The following is a 16,637-nucleotide window of genomic DNA, read 5'->3' on the forward strand; positions in this document are numbered from 1 at the left end:
GTGCGGCTGCACTGGGAGAGCCAGATCTGGGGAGCCTGGGAGGGAGCCGAGAGGTGGGGGCGAGGCTTTCACACCCAGGACCACTCTGAGGGGCGTTCAAGGTGTCTCCGTCAGTAACAAGGACCAAAGCCTCCTCCCCACAGGCTGTGCCGATCATCATCAGTGAAGGGCTAGCAGGAAGCAGCGTGGAGCATTTGCTGGGGAGCAGCGGGCGGGGTGAGCTCAGACACACAGACAGGTCTGGGGGCAGGAGAACACCCAGACAGCCAGCGTCGGTCTGCACTGCACTCTGCAGTCTGCTGCACTCCATCAGCATTCGCTGCACCCCGATGCTGAAAGCGCATAATTTCAGATTGTAGAGCAAAATGCCTGATTCCGCCAGCGAGTGACAGGAAGCACTGACTCCATACTGACTCCCGACGCCGCGTCCCGTGCTCTCTCCTCCCCCACCCCATCCCTGCAGTGAGCCTGGAGAATGGGCCCTCGAGGCTGTGGAGGGGCCAATGCACCCTGATGTTGGGAAGGCGGCCCCTTCTAAGCCGGTGGGGGGGCCCTGTGAGGAATGGAGAGGTCGGCATGGGCACATCCGCTCTCACTCCAACAGGAGGACAGGAGTACCCTCAACCCGGACAGCAGGACAAAATGGTCTGGGCACCGTGCGGACCTCAGACGCTCACACCCCGCCCCTCGGTCCTCCAAGTGCACAAGGCTGCAGGGTCGTGCATATTGTTACAATTGCACCTACAGCTCAGGTGACCGGGCACGAGGCAGAAACACCTGGGACGCAGGCTAGCAAGCTGCCCAAGCGTGGCGGGGGGCGGGGGGCGGGGGACCGTGCCCCGCAGGCAGCGCAGTAAGACTAAGGTGTTCCCAAGAGCCGAGTATCTTCCAGCTCTTTGCTTTGCCTATAAACATAGGGAAGTTACCAAGTAAAGCCCAGTGCTGGTATTTTCCTGGTTTTACGACTGTGAGAGTCACAGACTGTTGGCACCAGAGCCAATTTTGGCTCAGGGGTGTATTTTGTTCAGCTTGTACGAGATTTTTTTTTTTTTTTTTTTTCTAAATCAAGCCAACACTTAAATTTAAGTCTGGATATTCTGTGAAGTTATTTGGACTTTCAGCTTCTTTTGAAACTTCAGATCTGACACCCGGAGCCTCCGTCTCCTGCTACGAACCTTCCTTCCTGAGCCTGGGGCCCCCAGACCCCTCACAACCGCACCCTGCCCGTCTCACTCATGCTTATGACTGACCTCCTCCCCGCCTCCTTGGCAGCATTTGATTTTCTGATTTGTTCTAGAGCATGTTATCTGTAAAATAAAAAGTTATGGTGCATCTGAACTCAATCTATACTAAAATCAAACCACCCAAATCAAGCTGCAGCAGAAACACATGCACATTCCATCCCACCCCTGAGCCTGCGACACTGTATGGTCTCATCTTTTAAATATGATGGCCACAAATCTAGGGGGGAAAAAGCCATAGACCTCAACACTATGGGTCATTTCCGAGTGCCCTAGTGCCTTGTTAGACGCCACGAGGAGGAGTGGAAGGGGAGCATCGTGGGACCTGGGGGAAGATCGGATCACGACACGCTTTTGCTGAGTGGGGAAGGTGCCTTGCCTGCCAGTTCCTGCCCAGCCAGCTGTGGGCTGTGGCCCGCTCAGTGCAGGTCCCAGGGACACTGGAAACTTACCCCCTTCTTTAAGAATGGTCTAAAATGGTTTTTTCTGTGTTTAAGAGGTGACGGAAAGGCTGTGAACCTACGTGGACCTTTCAGTGGACAGAGTGGGGTTAGGGACCCTGAAAGGCTCCTTACACTAAAAATAGAGTCAACTAGAAATAGACCAGCCCTCCCAAAGGTCAAAGCCCATTTAGGATCATCTCAGTCCACAGCTAGATCAACATAACCCAGGACTGCTAGGGCATCTCCCTTGGCTGCCTGTGAAAGGCTAAGGAAAGCCCCCGGAGGAAGACAGCCCCATCCAAAGCTTCAAACTACATGAAGTTTTTTATATAGAACATCTGACCATCAAAGATTATCAGGCATATCAGAGACTGACAGTGGGCTTCTCCGTAGAAATTGTGGCCGCAGGAAGATGATGGAGGGTCTTCAGAAAGAAAATGATCACCAGGCTGGACTATGCAGTGAAAATATCCTCAAAATAACGGAGCTCAGAGATGATTGTTTAAGCTGGGATATGGGTACACAGAGGTTCATTCCATTGTTTTCTCTATTTTTGTATGCCTGAAATGTTCCCCCAAAGAAATGGAAGCAAAATGAAGACAGTGAAGACAGAGGGAAGCGGAGAGACATCACCGGCAGATACAGAGTCAAGACCCCAGTGGAAGGTGTTCTTCAGGGAGAGGGAGAGGGGTCCAGAGGGCAGTTGGGTAAGACAGGAAGAGCCCATCCTGACGTGGGCAAGTCTAAATGGATACTGACCACGTAAAACAGTAATTATGTCTCGAGGAGGTCTGCAAATACAAAGAATTAAAATACATGGTAACAATATCTCCTGAGCCAGAAGAAGGATCAGCAGAATTAGCACGTTCTAAAGTCCTTTTCACTGTCCGGAAAGTGGAAAGAATACTAATTTATGTTAGACTTTAATAACGAGTTGGGATGAGTGTTGTAATCCCCCAGATAATTGTGAAATGAATAGAATAGAACATATAAGTAACAAGATAATAGTGGGGAAATGCGATATTAAAAAATACTCATCCCAAAGTCCAGGGAGTGGGGGGGAAGATATCAAATAAAAGGGAAAGGTGAAAGCCGTGAAGATGGCGGATACCCACTGCATCGCACGGAGTCACGCCGCTGTGTGTGAGGGGTCTAGGACTCCGACTGAAAGAGTAAAAAAATAAAAAACGCAAGTCCATGGTGCTTAGGAGGGACACTCCTTCAACATAAAACTCTCCGGGCTCGGGGGACACGAAAAGCAATGCGGTCGTACTCACCACCAGCACAGGGGATCCGTAGAGCAAGAAGCGAAGGGGCCCAGAACCGTAGGCTATGGACCCAACAGCCTGTCATGGCAGGAACCTTGCCCTCTGGTAACACATGGCCCGTGGCCGGCCCGGACCCCGACCCATCACGTGTATGGACACCTGTAGCAAATGCTAGAGATGCCGTCTGGAGGAGACCCGCCTTGCCCTCCTAGGGCCTCCAGCCCGGGAGAGGAGACCGACTGAAGAACGGGGCATTACGGAGCTGAGCGGGAGATCTTGCGGTACGCTCAGAGGCGTGAGATGGGGAGGGGGCGGCTGCGGCAGGGGGCGTGGGAGACGGCAAGAGCGACGCCGTGGTGGCAGAAATGACCAGTATGTCGGCCGGTTGGTTAAGTCACAGGGTGCAAATGGCAGGTGCTGAGTGGGAGAGGCTCACTGAGGACCTTTTGTGTCATTTGAAAGGGAACTGTTTGCAGGGAGAGACTTGGCGAAGGGTTCCCAGCTGGAAAATGGCATCGTCCACTCACTTATGGGGCAGGCTGGAGGAGCGGGGTGGGGGGGTTGTTTGTTTTTGTTTTTTTTGTTTTGGTTTGGTTTTTTTGCACTTGGAAGAGAAAGCCTTGGCAGGAAGGCAGGGAGGGGGGAGGTCCGCACTGCTGAAGTGCAGAAGAGCGCGCTCAGGCAGGAGCGGGCAGAACGCGGTAAGGACTGTGATCAAATAGCTCTAGGAATCTTAAATTCCATAATCCTTGGCTTAGAGGGTACAACATGTATCTGGCATATTAAAGGCCTTGAAGGTCTACAATAAAAAAGAACTTATTTAATTGTATTTATTTTGGCATTTCCCAAACTTACTTGATTATGATGCTTTAAAAATGTTTATTAATATTTTGCAGGACATTATGGTTCCAAGGAACACAGATTGCGATATATTGGGGGAAAAAAAAAAACTCTTGGCTTCAGAAGCCTGGAAAAGTAAAACCACCAGAGTCCCACCTCTGGAATCTTCCCCAAGCCACAGTCATGGGTCTGGATGGTTTTGACGGCCACACAGGACTTTCCTGGGCTGTGGGCTTAGGAAATGTTGGAACTGTAGTTCCCTCCGATCAGCAGCAGGCAGCGGAAAGACGAGCCAGCAACGTGTGGTGAGAGCTGCTGAGACCAGGGGCAGAACACAGAAGGCAGAGAGCTTGGCTCGGTAAAGTTGCTTAAAAACGAACTTTCTGGGTCCAGAGGTACAACTGGGAAAGCAGGCCCGAGAAAAACAAATGCAAGCCAAAGGCCCTCTCCAGTAGGAGCTGGAACTCCTACTATTCTGGAAGGAGAGGAGGAGTACAGGCCCTGCCACGGGGAGGACCTGAGGAATTCTGGGTCCTCGGTTTTGGTCAGTGGCAGCATGTTCGGGGCCTAGGACCACTGTAACAGATCACCTCACACCTGGGGGCCGAAAGCAGCAGAAATGTATTCTCTCAGCTCTGGAGGCTGGCTGCCTGGCTTCCGGAGGCTTCCAGCCCTCCTTGGTGTTCCGAGGCTGTCTGTTGCATCCATCTAATCTCTTCTCAGGGCCACCTTCTCTGTGTGTCTCTGTGTCCTCTCCTCTTAGGGACACCAGACGTGGCTTGATCATCTAATCATCAAGGTCTACGCACACCCTATTTCCACATAAGGACAGGTTCTGAGATTCCAGGGGGACGGACATGCCTCTCCCAGAATTCAGCCACTCACCATTCAGCCCCTACAGGAGAGCCAGCAGTCCCCTCTGCGGGCTCTGTGCGTGTCTCAGCCGTAGGCTCTCTCTCTGCTGGGATCCACTGGGTTCAATCCCGGTCCGAGGGTCCAGAGCTCAGGGGCTGGGCTGCCCACGCAGCCCCGAGACTCTCCAAGCATGGCTACTACTCTGTAAAAAGCCACCAGCTGCTCACCTCCCAAACATGGCCCTTCCACTTCCCTCCACTGCATCCGTGGTGTAAGGATCAAGTTGCCACAACCATTGACAGTTCAAGGCCAAAAGACTGAGAGGTCAGTGTCATGATCAAAGGGACAAAGCAGCAAATGCTTGGACCAGACCCAGGCTCACAAAGGGAGGTTTTCCCTGGCCCCCCATCTGGCTACTGGTTCTCCAAGGGCAGAAGTGAGCTGCTCCCGCCCTGTGTCTTCGGATGGGAACTGGGTCTTCATGGACGATCAAAATAGCCTTTGCCCTGCTCTGGGAACGGGGCAGTGAGCTCCAGTCACTCTGCCTCAGTAGGGACCTGCTTCTCTGTTCAGTGTCCTAGTGGCGTCCAGCAGCTTCCTAAGGCTCAATTCTCACCTAAAAGGGCCAGCTGCCAAGTTACTGGGACCGGGGAGGAGGGGAAGGAGGAAGGTGTGCAGGCAAATGCCAGTGAAAGGGACAATGTCTGTGGAATGGTCTCCGGGGTCTCCTCTCCCTCTGCAAATGCACACTGCGGCCCCACCACTCATCAGAAGCCCTGCCTGGTTTTAGTCTTTGTTCAGAACACATGGGCCCACAAGGTTGTTGACTTGAATCCCACCAGGACTCCCAAGCAGACCAAGCAGTGGGAGCTGGCCTGAACAGGAGAATCACCGAGACCAGGGTTCCAAGGCCAGCCATCCCAGGTCCTGCCCTGCCAGGACAAGGAGCAAACGCTGTCCCCTGCCTGCATCATACCTGGAAACAGAGCCACCTCCGAGGTGGCAGAAGGAAGCCACGTCTGTCCCAAAGCCCGTGATGGACGGAGCGGGTTTTGCACATGGATGTTTAGATTCAGCCGACAGGTGAGGTTTCAGTTCCCCCAGAGGACCTCCTATTCCTTAAAAAAAAAAAAAAAAAAAAAGGACAGAAAATAGAGCAATAGCATCCTTTGGCAGTTTCCTTACGAAAGGAGAGTGTCCCCAGCCCAAACGGTATAACCTCTTTCAAACCGATAAAGCAACTCGGAGCATCCAAACATTCAACAGGTTTTTAAAATAATGTTTTGTAAATCACATTCTTTCTAGTACCTGATGGCTAAGAAGACAGCTCTTTAAATCTTGGCCCCGCTGATGGCCGGGCCTTGCTGCACCTAGCTTGCGGACTGAGGCCGGCCTCACCCCAGATGAGGAGGGCGCTCAGGACTGCAGCTCAGCTGCAGAGGGAAATGTCCCCGATTGCACGTTTACACGGCCAGTGGAGGCCATGCAGGCTGAGGCATCAGGCAGGCCTGTGTCTTACCTCCCGGGTCTGTCACTTACGAGGACCCGTGTCGCCTGACACCATTCTGGCTTTCACATCCCAAATCCAGAGTCGCAGGAAATTCCTCATTTGGGGACAGTCCAAGACAGAGGGTCACCCCAGTTGTCCCCAACATCTCTGAACCTTAGTTTCCTCTTCTGTGAGCGGGGGCAAGACTGTCAGCCACGAAGCCGTAAAAATCGAGCGACACCCGGTGTGGCAGGGCGTGTGGATGTGCAAGTGGCTTCTGGGAGCTGAGACGCGTGGGCTCCCAGGACGGGGCTCACTCACCAGAGCAGCCGCACCAGGGCCGCCCAGGTATTCCCATCCCCGACTCACGCCTGCCTCCTCCGTTCCTCCCTCACTCCCAGGTCTCAGCAAGCAGCACTTTGCCAGTTTCCTCCCGAGCTCTTCCATGCAATCATACACTCAGACTCGTCCATCCTTCACTTCCGGTCTCTGTTCCACTTCCCAGGTCCTCCAGCTGGATTCCGTGCATCAGACCGAGTTCCCCGGCCCAGGATTCTCTCCCCAGTGTGGTCCTACGGATTCACATCAGCGACGGCAGGGCCCACCACTGGCTTAGGACATTAGTATTCTGAGGCTTCTACCTGCCTGAAGTAGGAGGGCTTAAAGATGCTGCTCAGAGGTCAGAAGACTGGAACACAACGAGGGTTTTATCACAGCAGAACGGGTTAGGAGGTGTCTGGAATAAAACTGACATTTGCTTTAACGTGTTAATATGAAACAGCTCTTGGATTTAAGTTTTTCTATCATCTACTAGTGCCTTTTATCTCAGAATTGTCAGGAATACAATTAAGGTCACCCCGGGTGGTTCACGTTATACGTAGTTTCCTAGACCCAGCGCCATGGGAAATTGGGCCTCCACAGGGAGCCAGGTGGCACTGAAACAATCTCTTTCTGGAAAGAGGCTGGTCCAAGTGCACCTGCTTACAGGCAAACCGCAAAGGGCTCCGTACCGATCTGCACCCAACAGGGCAGCAGGACATGTGAAATTTCATCCCAAGCAAGCACGTGGGACCTTGAGCAGGAGTGTGTAAACCTTCCTGTAAGAGCCAGACATTTAAGTATTTTAGGCTTTTCAGGCCATATGGTCTCTGCTGCATCTACTTGTCCCTGCTGAATGAAAACAGCCACAAAGAACAGATGGGCATGACTGTGTTTCAGTAAAACTTTATTTAGAAAATGGGCAGTGAGCTGGGATTCGCTCCCCAGGTCTGTCTGCAGACCCTTAACCTAGAGGGATGGTCACAGTGAAGAGGCCCCTTCCTGCGCCACTATGCCTCCCCCCTCTGCCTCCACATCAGCCCACTTCACTTCAGCTTTAAAAATACCGTTTAACTGCGGAGAAAATGGACTACATTTTAGAGGCAGTGATGAGGAATGTCTTTTTATCTGATCTTAAATTTTCAACTACCTGTTCTGGCCCAGTCTTTCTTAAGTAGTGCATCTCAGGGTCTGGAACAGCCCTCTTCCCTAACTGCGCTTGGTTGTGCTACATATAAACACGCAAGAAGGGAGGGCGCCCGGGTGGCTCAGGCCAGGCTCTCTGCTCCGCGAGGAGCCTGCTCCTCCTCCTCCTCCTCCTGTCGCTCCCCCTGTCGCTCCCCCTGCTCGTGCTCTCTCTCTCTGTCAAATAAATATGGAAGAAGGGAAAGCTAAAACCACCCAAATTGCCTATGGAACCCAGAATGTCTCTCCTTCTCTGGTATTTAGAACAGTTAGCTTGACTCTGTCTTTCTTCTCAGTGTCCCCCCAAAAGTAAAGGGTGGTCGAAGTGTTTATTTGGACTTTTTATGGAAGAGAGCCAAACGCTGAAAGAAAATACTTGAAACTGCCTGAAGGGACTCATGTGAGAGCTTCAGAATCACGGGACATCCTGAGTGAGAGAAAAGAGGGGCTTTCCGGGGTTGTTTTCGGTGGGTCCTGCACAGCTGGAAAAGCAAACACACAGAAGGATCCTTTAAGGACAGGAAAGACAGCAGGACGATCTGCTTCCCCAAGTTCCCTCCGTCCCGCCCAGCTGGTCTGATTCCCGCAGGTCTCAGACGTGAGTCCCAGAGCCCAGCTTCTTCCCTTCCCTTCTTTTAAAACAGTAACACCTTCAAGTGTCAACTCAAAATGCTTTTTCCTTTGAATGGCAAGGGTTCTCTCTTGCACGTATTGTTTAGGACCAGTCACCTTGACTGCACGCAGAACAGGAACTGGAGGCCTGCTGGCTGCTACAATGTGCTCCCGGAGCACCTAGGCCTGCCAGAGCTTCACTGCTGCACAAGCTACGAGTTTGCGCCTCCACACTCCCCTTCCATCCTGCCCCACTGCTGAGAAGAAGGTGATGCGGGGGGTAATCACCGGCACCGAACACTGTCTTCGTGCCAGGTGACGTCTCCAGGCAGCAAACAGCTGAGAGGGGAACTGCTTTGGTACCAGGGTCTGTTCCATGGACAAGCTGATCGGGAGAAGCAGCGCGGGATTGGCTTGTACAGACGCTGCTCTGATTTGCTCTATTTTAGAACAGAAGGTCCTGCTACCACTTTCAAAGCAATGAAAATACTTAAAGCGAGACCAGCCAGGAGGAGGGGGTCACCCAGCAACCCCCCTCCACACCACGTCTTCAAGATCCGCTAGACTGGCTGCCAAGGGAGGGCCCAGGACCCTGACGGCACTCCCATGGGTACGGCCACAGAGGGGGCCATGCTGCTCCAAAGTCACTGTCACTCTCATCCCAGTTCTGGCTGTGGGTTTCACCCTGGGAAGCCTTCTTTGCTCATGCACTAATAACACGAGGTTCCTAACGATCCTTCATGAAAACACCGGCTGAGGCGCAGCCGGGAATGTGGTTCATCCTCGTTAGCCTCTGTCCCTGCACGCTCAGCTTCCGGCCCACAAGGTCACCAGGGAGAGGGGCTCCCAGGTTGTCTGGATGGGACTTCCAGTTGTACTTTGACAGACCGGGTCTCTGTCTTGTGGTGACGGCAGTGACCACTGTCCTACACAGCTGGGCTGTGACACATTTAAGGGCCTTGGTGTCAGGCACGGAGCAGGTTCCCACCTCCAACCCCACCTCAACCCCAGCAGGCGGTGCCTCACTGGGGTTGTTGGCCTCGAATCCAAACATATTTAATTTTCAAAATACGCCACTCTAGAGTAAGATTTCTTTTTTCCTCTCTGCTTACTAAGGCCGACATTCTTTTTCCCTTAGGTAGCTGATGGCTGCATAAACAAAATATACATGAGCAATCATTTAACCACAAGCAATACAGAGGGCTGTGTTTGTCCGTGGCCCTCAAAATTCCACGGTAACCCGCCCAGGCACAGAAAGGACAAGAAAAGTGAGCCAGTTACAGGACTAATGAATGCATCCTGGATTTCTTCTACAACTTCAGCCAAAGTGCCAGCCTCGGAACAGGCCTTCTAGAGTAAGCCCATCCCCTCCGTGGATCTCAGTTCTTTGTCAGAGTGGATGATTGATGCCTAAGGGCAGAGGCCATGACTCTATTCAAAAATCCTAGCTCCTGGTGGGTGTGAGGAGATGCACCACCCTGGACATCCAGGAGGGGAGACCGGAATGCCACTCCCTCACCTCCCTCCAAGAGCCCTGCTCCCTTGGGAACTGAGGCAGATCTGCCCACGGTGGGGGCGTTTGGTCTAATCCTGGGACTCCTTCTGAGGGTAAGAAGCTGGAATGACTCCTGAGAAGCCAGCATGGCTCCTGACTGACTTCCTGCACAGCAGCTTGTGGAACACAAATGCCTGGCTGGAATTTCCTTTTTATTTATCATTTTGGTAAGTTATAGACAGGAATAATTTATAATAGTCACATCTCAGATACTTCAGTTGTTGGACAAACACAAAGACAGAAAATTAAAGCACAGAGAATTCAAAAAGATGGTTACTATAATACATCAAGAGTTAAAATTCAAAATACCCAAGACCCCACATATTAGAACAAAACATAAAGTTTAAAATTTCCCTATGAGCCTACGAGCCTGAAATTACAAAATTTAGCAACTGCCTAAAACAGAGAATCATGAGTTCTATGTTCTCAAGGTAAGAAACAAGGAATGCTTTGGTAAATCATCTTTACTATTGAAATATGTCTGTGACCTTTTGAATGATTGTATATAACACAGGCACAGCACAGATTTGAGAGTAAATCTCACAAACTTCTCTCACTATTCGATTTTTCAAATATCTTTTCAGTCAGTCAATGAGAAAAAAATTCAGTCACCTGAATTTTGTTTAAAAAAATTAAAAGTATTTCCAGGGACTCTTAAAGCTGTCTCCAAAAGTATAAAATGTTCTACCCTTTCAAAATCTGAAACATTCGTGTTTTTTCCGGAGATAGACATAGGACATGGGACTTGCTCCTAACTCTGTAAATGCTCGTTTGCTGCTGTCCATAGCAGCCTCAGAAAAGTGGGGAGCAGCTCACGGGGACCCTGGCAGGGACGGCATCTTCAGCAGCCCACACCATGACCTTGACCACCGCCAGACTGGCCCCCGTCCTGCTTGCAAGGCCAGGTTCCCCAGCACATATTGACCTGTCACTCTTCGGTCCGTTTTTGCTTGGGGGACTCCAGCTCACTCAATAAATCTCTGCCGGCTGCTCCAGCTTTTGAAGCAAAAAGAACCGCTCCCTGTTTAAAACCGAGGTTCTTCAAACTTCGGGCATAATCTGCGTATATAGCAGAGATGAGTTTCTGTAAGCCACAGTTAAGGAAAAGAAGGCCAGAGAGAGATGTGATTACATGCCACCACGTTCCCACAGGCAGGAAAAAACCAGCTCTGTGGGGCTACTCTGAGGGACAAGGGGGCCCACAGGAAGGCAGCAGGAGACGAGCACAACACAGCTGAGCACGGGCACCCTTCCTGGGGGAGGGTGATTCCTGGTTGGGGGAGGCGAGGTCTCAGTCTGCAGTGTCACCCACTACACTTTGCAGAAGCTGAGTACAAAGCACCTCCTTCTAGAAAATCCAGCTAACATCCTCCTAGACTACCTCAAAGCCTAACACAACTAAAGACTACACAAAGAAAGAGGACTCACGTGCACACCGTCTGGCATGGGAAAGGCTGAGCGGTGGGTGGTCTGGGGGCAGACACCGCTCAGCGAGAGGTTCTGAAGACAAAGCCTGCCTGGAGGCATGGAGTTTCGGGCAGCCCTGTTTCCCCGAGGTTCCAAGCAGCCCCTTCCAACTAGAGGCAGCTCCACCAGTGCCTACATATGGGACACTGACGAAATTCAAGTTGTTTCATTTTCTATAACAAACAAAACAACATACACACAGAAGAGCAAGTATCTGACCTGTGGAAATGAAGATGTGATGCGAACAAGCGAGACTCAGCAAACTCAAGCGACTGGGGGCTGCGTCCTCAAGCCCGACCCTTTCAAAGAGAATGTGGGACTCAAGAGGTGCTGGCAGCCAGCCACCGGGACCTGCCTGCGTGACACGTATCTTTGAAGTGCTGCGTCTGGTCCCACATTAGACTGTCACTGTGGATAACAATGGCTTTTTTATTTATTCCAGAATGTATATTCCAGATAAATATATAAATTTTTATATATTGTATTATATATATTTATATACATTTTATATATTTTATTCCATGGAGTGCATTCTCTTAAATAGTACTGTTTTGAAGTATCAGGCTCCTACACCTTTCCTAAATTATTTCCTTTATCTTTTTTGACATTCAAACAAACCTTCACAAAATTCAGAGTCCCATTCCTTTATAGCCTCTGCTGCCTCCCCATCCGTCTTAGACCTGAGGCCAGCAACGCACTCATTTTCTTCCTGATTCTCGGTCATTTCTCGCTCTTCAGTGACTTTGGCAAATCTGAGTGTGGCTCCATCCCTGATATGACACAGTTCTTGCCCAGGCAGTACGACTAAGAGGAACCCACGGTGCCATCTGTCTCCTCCTTGGCATAACCAACCCAACAAAGGATATCCGTGTCCTCAGTGACCCCGACCGCGCCGTACTTGAGACAGGCTTCCACAAACAAGGCAGCTCTATCGAAGTATCTCATGCTGCTCAAGAAAACACAGGGAGTCAGGCTTCGTGATTTACCGCGTTTGGGGGAAAACCCACCCGAGGGCGTTATCTCCAAATAAAGAGTGGTACCCATTCTCCCCGGAAACCTGAGTGCCAGTAAGTTACACGAGCACCTTTCCAAGCCCTGGCTCACAGAAGAAAGCAGGGGACAATACTCATGTCCCTAACCCCAGGCTCTTTCTTCTTTTTTAAAGATTTTATTTTTTATTTATCTGAGAGAGAGCTGGGGAAGGAGCAGAGGGAGAGGGACAACCAGACTCCATGCTGAGTGCAGAGCCTGATGCGGGGCTCGATCTCACCACCCTGAGACCATGACCTGAGCTGAAATTAAGAGTCCTATGCTTAATCGACTGAGCCACCTGGTACCCCAGCCCCAGGCTCTTTCTAACTAATATTTACAAAAACTGTAACATACTTAAATATACACAAATCCAGAGATAGGACAAGTATCCACATACCCACTGTCCACATTTAACACAGAGTCTTTCGCCATATGCCTCAACATCCCTTAGTTTTAGATAAATAAAATAAAATATCCCCTCGGTTCTAGGTATGACTTTCAGAGGGGACGTCTCCCACCGGCAGCACTCCACCATCCTTCCCACTGCTCTCTCCCCTTCCTCGCAACTGCTCCTGAAGTCTTCGTTTACATTCTTTTTAAATAGACACCTGTTAGTTTTGGTGAATATACTGGTAGGAAAACAGAGCTCCTAGGCCCAATGAAGACGACTTAACCTGGACTATGACTGTTCCATTCTCTGTAGAGGTATTTTTTTTGTTTTGTTTTGTTTTGAAATAACCCTAAAAGGTAAGTTTTCCATTCGCTCTACACAGAGTGCTCCATCCACCCAGCAGAGACTACTCAAGAGAGCACGAAGCAGTCCGTCCCCCGACCAAGGCGCGGAGCACTCTGGGTGTACCTGTGAAGTGTCTCGGCCACCGTGAAAAAGCAGCCCAGGGAGAGGAGGACCAGGAGGGCCTTTGACTTCTGGTTGACTTGTGGAGAGCAAAGGTGGTCCACCCAGCGCTTTAAAACATCGGCGCACTCTTCAGAGCTTAAACGGACCTGAGAGAGATGCCCACATCAAAAACAAAGACGTCCTGCACTACGTAAAGAAAACCGTAATGGGATCAACATGGGCTCTGCGCCTGTGCGACCAAGGCCAGAGTCTGGGCTCACATCCCAGCACCCCAGAAGGGAAAGGGGCCAGCTGCTTTCACTTACTTGTTACCAAAGACATCCGACACTCCATAAGAAGAAATGTAATTTCTTCATAAAGAACAGGAGCCTTAGAGTTGCAAGAAAGTATCTGCATAGCAGCTTTGCAGCCAAAACACCGCTTCTCAATCACAAGTCCAAACTCAAGACTGAACTCTACCCCACATGCTCAAGGAGCCTCAGGAAGTCACCTACCTTCGCCAGCCAAGCGGCCCGGTTCCACTCGCCGTACGTCTGCAGGTAGCGGCAGGCATCCGCAGCCTTGTCTATCAGGCAGAGCAGCTGCACTCCCTCTGGAAGACAGAACGATAGCCTGTCACCACGGCCAGGTGACACCACGGCCCCGCGGAGTCAGGAGTGGAGGCGGCACCACCTCAGCCCAACAACAAAGTGGGAGAGTGTGGGCTCAGTGCTCTCGCCGTGTCAGCCGGCCTGGCTGCGTCCCCTCGGGCCTGTGCTCTTGGACAGTGTGACAACGGGTTCATACAGAAAAAAAGGAACAACTACTACATAATCAAATGCTTTGCTGGGAACGGGCCTGATTGTCCAGAGGACGCACAAACATACCACAAAGCGTGCCTCACCTGCCAGCTTGCCATTGGCGATCATATTAGTGGCCACCAGCTTAATGGTGCTCTGGGAGGGGCCCGAGGAGGTGACAGTTGTGACCAAACAGGCTTTCAGGGAGTCACAATAATAATGCTGGTTATCCGCACTTGTTTCCAACAGCAACTGCACAGCTCTGTCTGTCTAATGAGAAAGAGTTTTTCTAATTATGAGACCATTTTCTTCCACCATAATCTTAGTGAATTTATGATTTGTACACTGAAATTAATAGCTTAGAGAAGACTTTCACTTTCAAAATTTGCTTGTCAATGCTTTGCTTATATATAGTGACCACAGCGTGTCTGCCTGCTTCTTTGAAATAAAGGTAAAACCACAGTCTGGTTAACACAGACACTCAAGAAACTGCTTACTCTAGCTCTGCATCAATTCAGAGACACAAAACCACAACAAACCAAACCAGTCAGGTCTCATCTGACATTACGCAAGCCAAAATTCTAATCTAGTCAACCATAGATTTTTGTTTTCTCACAAGATTTGTTGGTCTTTTGAAATAAAGCTGAAATTTACATGTATTCGTTCAGGGAAATACTATGATCTACTATCTGTGCAAGCATGTGTATATGTGTGTGTGCGTGTGTGTGTGCATAATGTACATGATGCTCTGGAACACTCATCAGCTAGCGATTCCGGGAAACGTGAATGGAATTGTAAAGACTGGCATACTTGACCCAAGAGAAGTAGTTGGTCTGTGCATTTCCTTGTATGATCATAAGTTGACCGCTTTACTTCCTGTAGATTCACCCTTTCCAGCTGAAATTTCTAGAGTAGGAAAAGAAAAAAAGAAAAAATTGAGTCAATCTAAGACTTGAGTTAAATTTTACTATAATAAAATCCTTTTATAAATATTATTTTGCCTTCTGAAGTTATTAGCTAATCAACTTCACAACATAATAAGAGTTTGATTAGAGAAATGTTGAAACGAACTCTCATCTGTGTGCGAGTCTGCCCGCTTACAGAAGCCGGCCCTCCACATACTGAAGGACTCTCCTGCAGTGAAAACATGGTGAAAGTACCTTTTCAGAATAACAAATTCAAATTGAGTGAAAGAAATGTTTGTTATTTATAGAAAATAAAATTAGAGAATAATAGTGAATCTTCTAAGTTAACAATTTTAAGACAAAGAAAAAAATAAGGACTTAATAGTAAAATTCTAATGTGTATTAAAAAACTCAATGAGCATTTGTGAGCTTTTCAAGTCCCGAGTCAGGCCTTTTTTAATGCAGTGGCGCCAACAGACTTACTTCTATTATGTGCACCTTCATTTAGCTGGAAAGTTTCCCAAATTTAAGATACTTCTTACAAAGACGTAAGTCAACAAGATGGGAGCTTTAAAGAGTTTAATATATGCAACACAGTACCTGGAAATAGGCATTTTCACAGAGAATATCATAACATATATCCAGCGGGTTATTCACTTTGTCCCGAGGCACAGTTTCTTTAGAGGCTGGGGTGCCTGCTGGCTTTTCGTGGGACAAGCTGTGCAGGTAGTGGGCAGCAACAGTCCAGAAGTGTAGCTCTGACTCATCGCCATAAAGCCTGAGAAGGGTGACACCAGAGTCCCACTGAGCGCACACAGCAGACTTGGGCGTGGACAGGGGCTCTCCACGAAAGCCTCAGGGACCAGGAGCATAGCATCTGGGATGCTGGCCTGTGCCTGGCAGGGTGACAGAGGAAGCAGCCCATTCTCCAGCCCTAAGTGGGTTGTCTCAGACAACCCAAGAGCCTGAGGGCACAGCCCCTTCACACCCAAACCCCCCTGTGCTGTGTTAAGAGCAGCATGATGGTTCCAAGGCCTGGGCTCTGATTCACCGGCTTTGTCAGGAGCACACACACCTTTTAATCTGGACCACAGCTTCACATTAAGGAAGAAGTTCCTCTGGGAAAATTGGCTAAGTAAGGTATAGAAATATCTGCAATTTATTCTTTGGGGCATAATGGATGGAAATTTCTTTTTGGTAAGTGACTTGACCATTCAAAGAGGAAGTACAGATTATTGCCTCTAAATATAATTTACTGGTATAACTAAGGACATGCTCTTTGTAACTGATATTTTGAAACACAAATTTTAAAAAGTTGTCTGTAGAAGGTAGCCTTTTCAGTAGAGAAGGCCTAGATCTCACATTAAAAATGTGAATTTTTTTTCCTATTTGTATTACTAGTTTCAAAATTAACTGTAAAGCAAATATAAAGGATGAACTGATACGTTGTTCTAAAATCTAAAAGGGTTTGTTTGGTGTTAACTGAGAACCCTCAATAAGAGAAATGAGTTCATCTGAAATTCTGTCTCTTACACAGAACACTGACTGTTACCTTGAAACCAGCAGGCATCTCTGCAGGAGAGTGAATTCTGGATCAAGCAAGAGCTTCTTGATGTCACTGTAAACAGGAATCCAGACAAAGGGAAGGCAAAATTTTTAATCAAACATAAAGGAGATAAATCAGTATACTCTTGAAAGGGGAAATCCACTCAAAATTGTTAATCTACTTAAAGTTTTGCTATTCTTTTTTTTTTTTTAAGGATTTTATTTCTTATTTGACAGAGACACA

General features: G+C 49.2%; 1 protein-coding gene and 1 long non-coding RNA gene across 3 annotated transcripts in view; both read right to left on the reverse strand.

Moving 5' to 3' along the window:
* Positions 1-3,811: 3,811 nt before the first annotated feature.
* Positions 3,812-9,244, reverse strand: LOC131830613 (uncharacterized). Its single transcript, XR_009353246.1, has 2 exons — positions 5,624-9,244; positions 3,812-4,104 (listed from the first exon to the last, which is right to left on the reverse strand). It is a non-coding gene; the product is annotated as an uncharacterized LOC131830613 (long non-coding RNA).
* Positions 9,245-9,937: 693 nt separating this feature from the next.
* The window catches only part of WDR11 (WD repeat domain 11), a 65,303-nt gene continuing 58,603 nt past the window's right edge, over positions 9,938-16,637 (reverse strand). For both annotated transcript variants that reach the window (XM_059173016.1, XM_059173017.1), the window contains exons 22-29: positions 16,401-16,466; positions 15,449-15,626; positions 14,754-14,849; positions 14,048-14,213; positions 13,659-13,756; positions 13,165-13,310; positions 12,139-12,219; positions 9,938-10,891 (exon numbers count right to left, since the gene is read on the reverse strand). In XM_059173016.1, the coding sequence (XP_059028999.1) occupies positions 10,735-10,891; positions 12,139-12,219; positions 13,165-13,310; positions 13,659-13,756; positions 14,048-14,213; positions 14,754-14,849; positions 15,449-15,626; positions 16,401-16,466 (988 nt within the window). In that variant the 3' untranslated portion in view covers positions 9,938-10,734. The remainder of the gene's footprint in view (positions 10,892-12,138; positions 12,220-13,164; positions 13,311-13,658; positions 13,757-14,047; positions 14,214-14,753; positions 14,850-15,448; positions 15,627-16,400; positions 16,467-16,637) is intronic.

Source organism: Mustela lutreola, chromosome 4 (assembly GCF_030435805.1).
Source record: "Mustela lutreola isolate mMusLut2 chromosome 4, mMusLut2.pri, whole genome shotgun sequence".
Lineage (NCBI taxonomy): Eukaryota > Metazoa > Chordata > Mammalia > Carnivora > Mustelidae > Mustela > Mustela lutreola.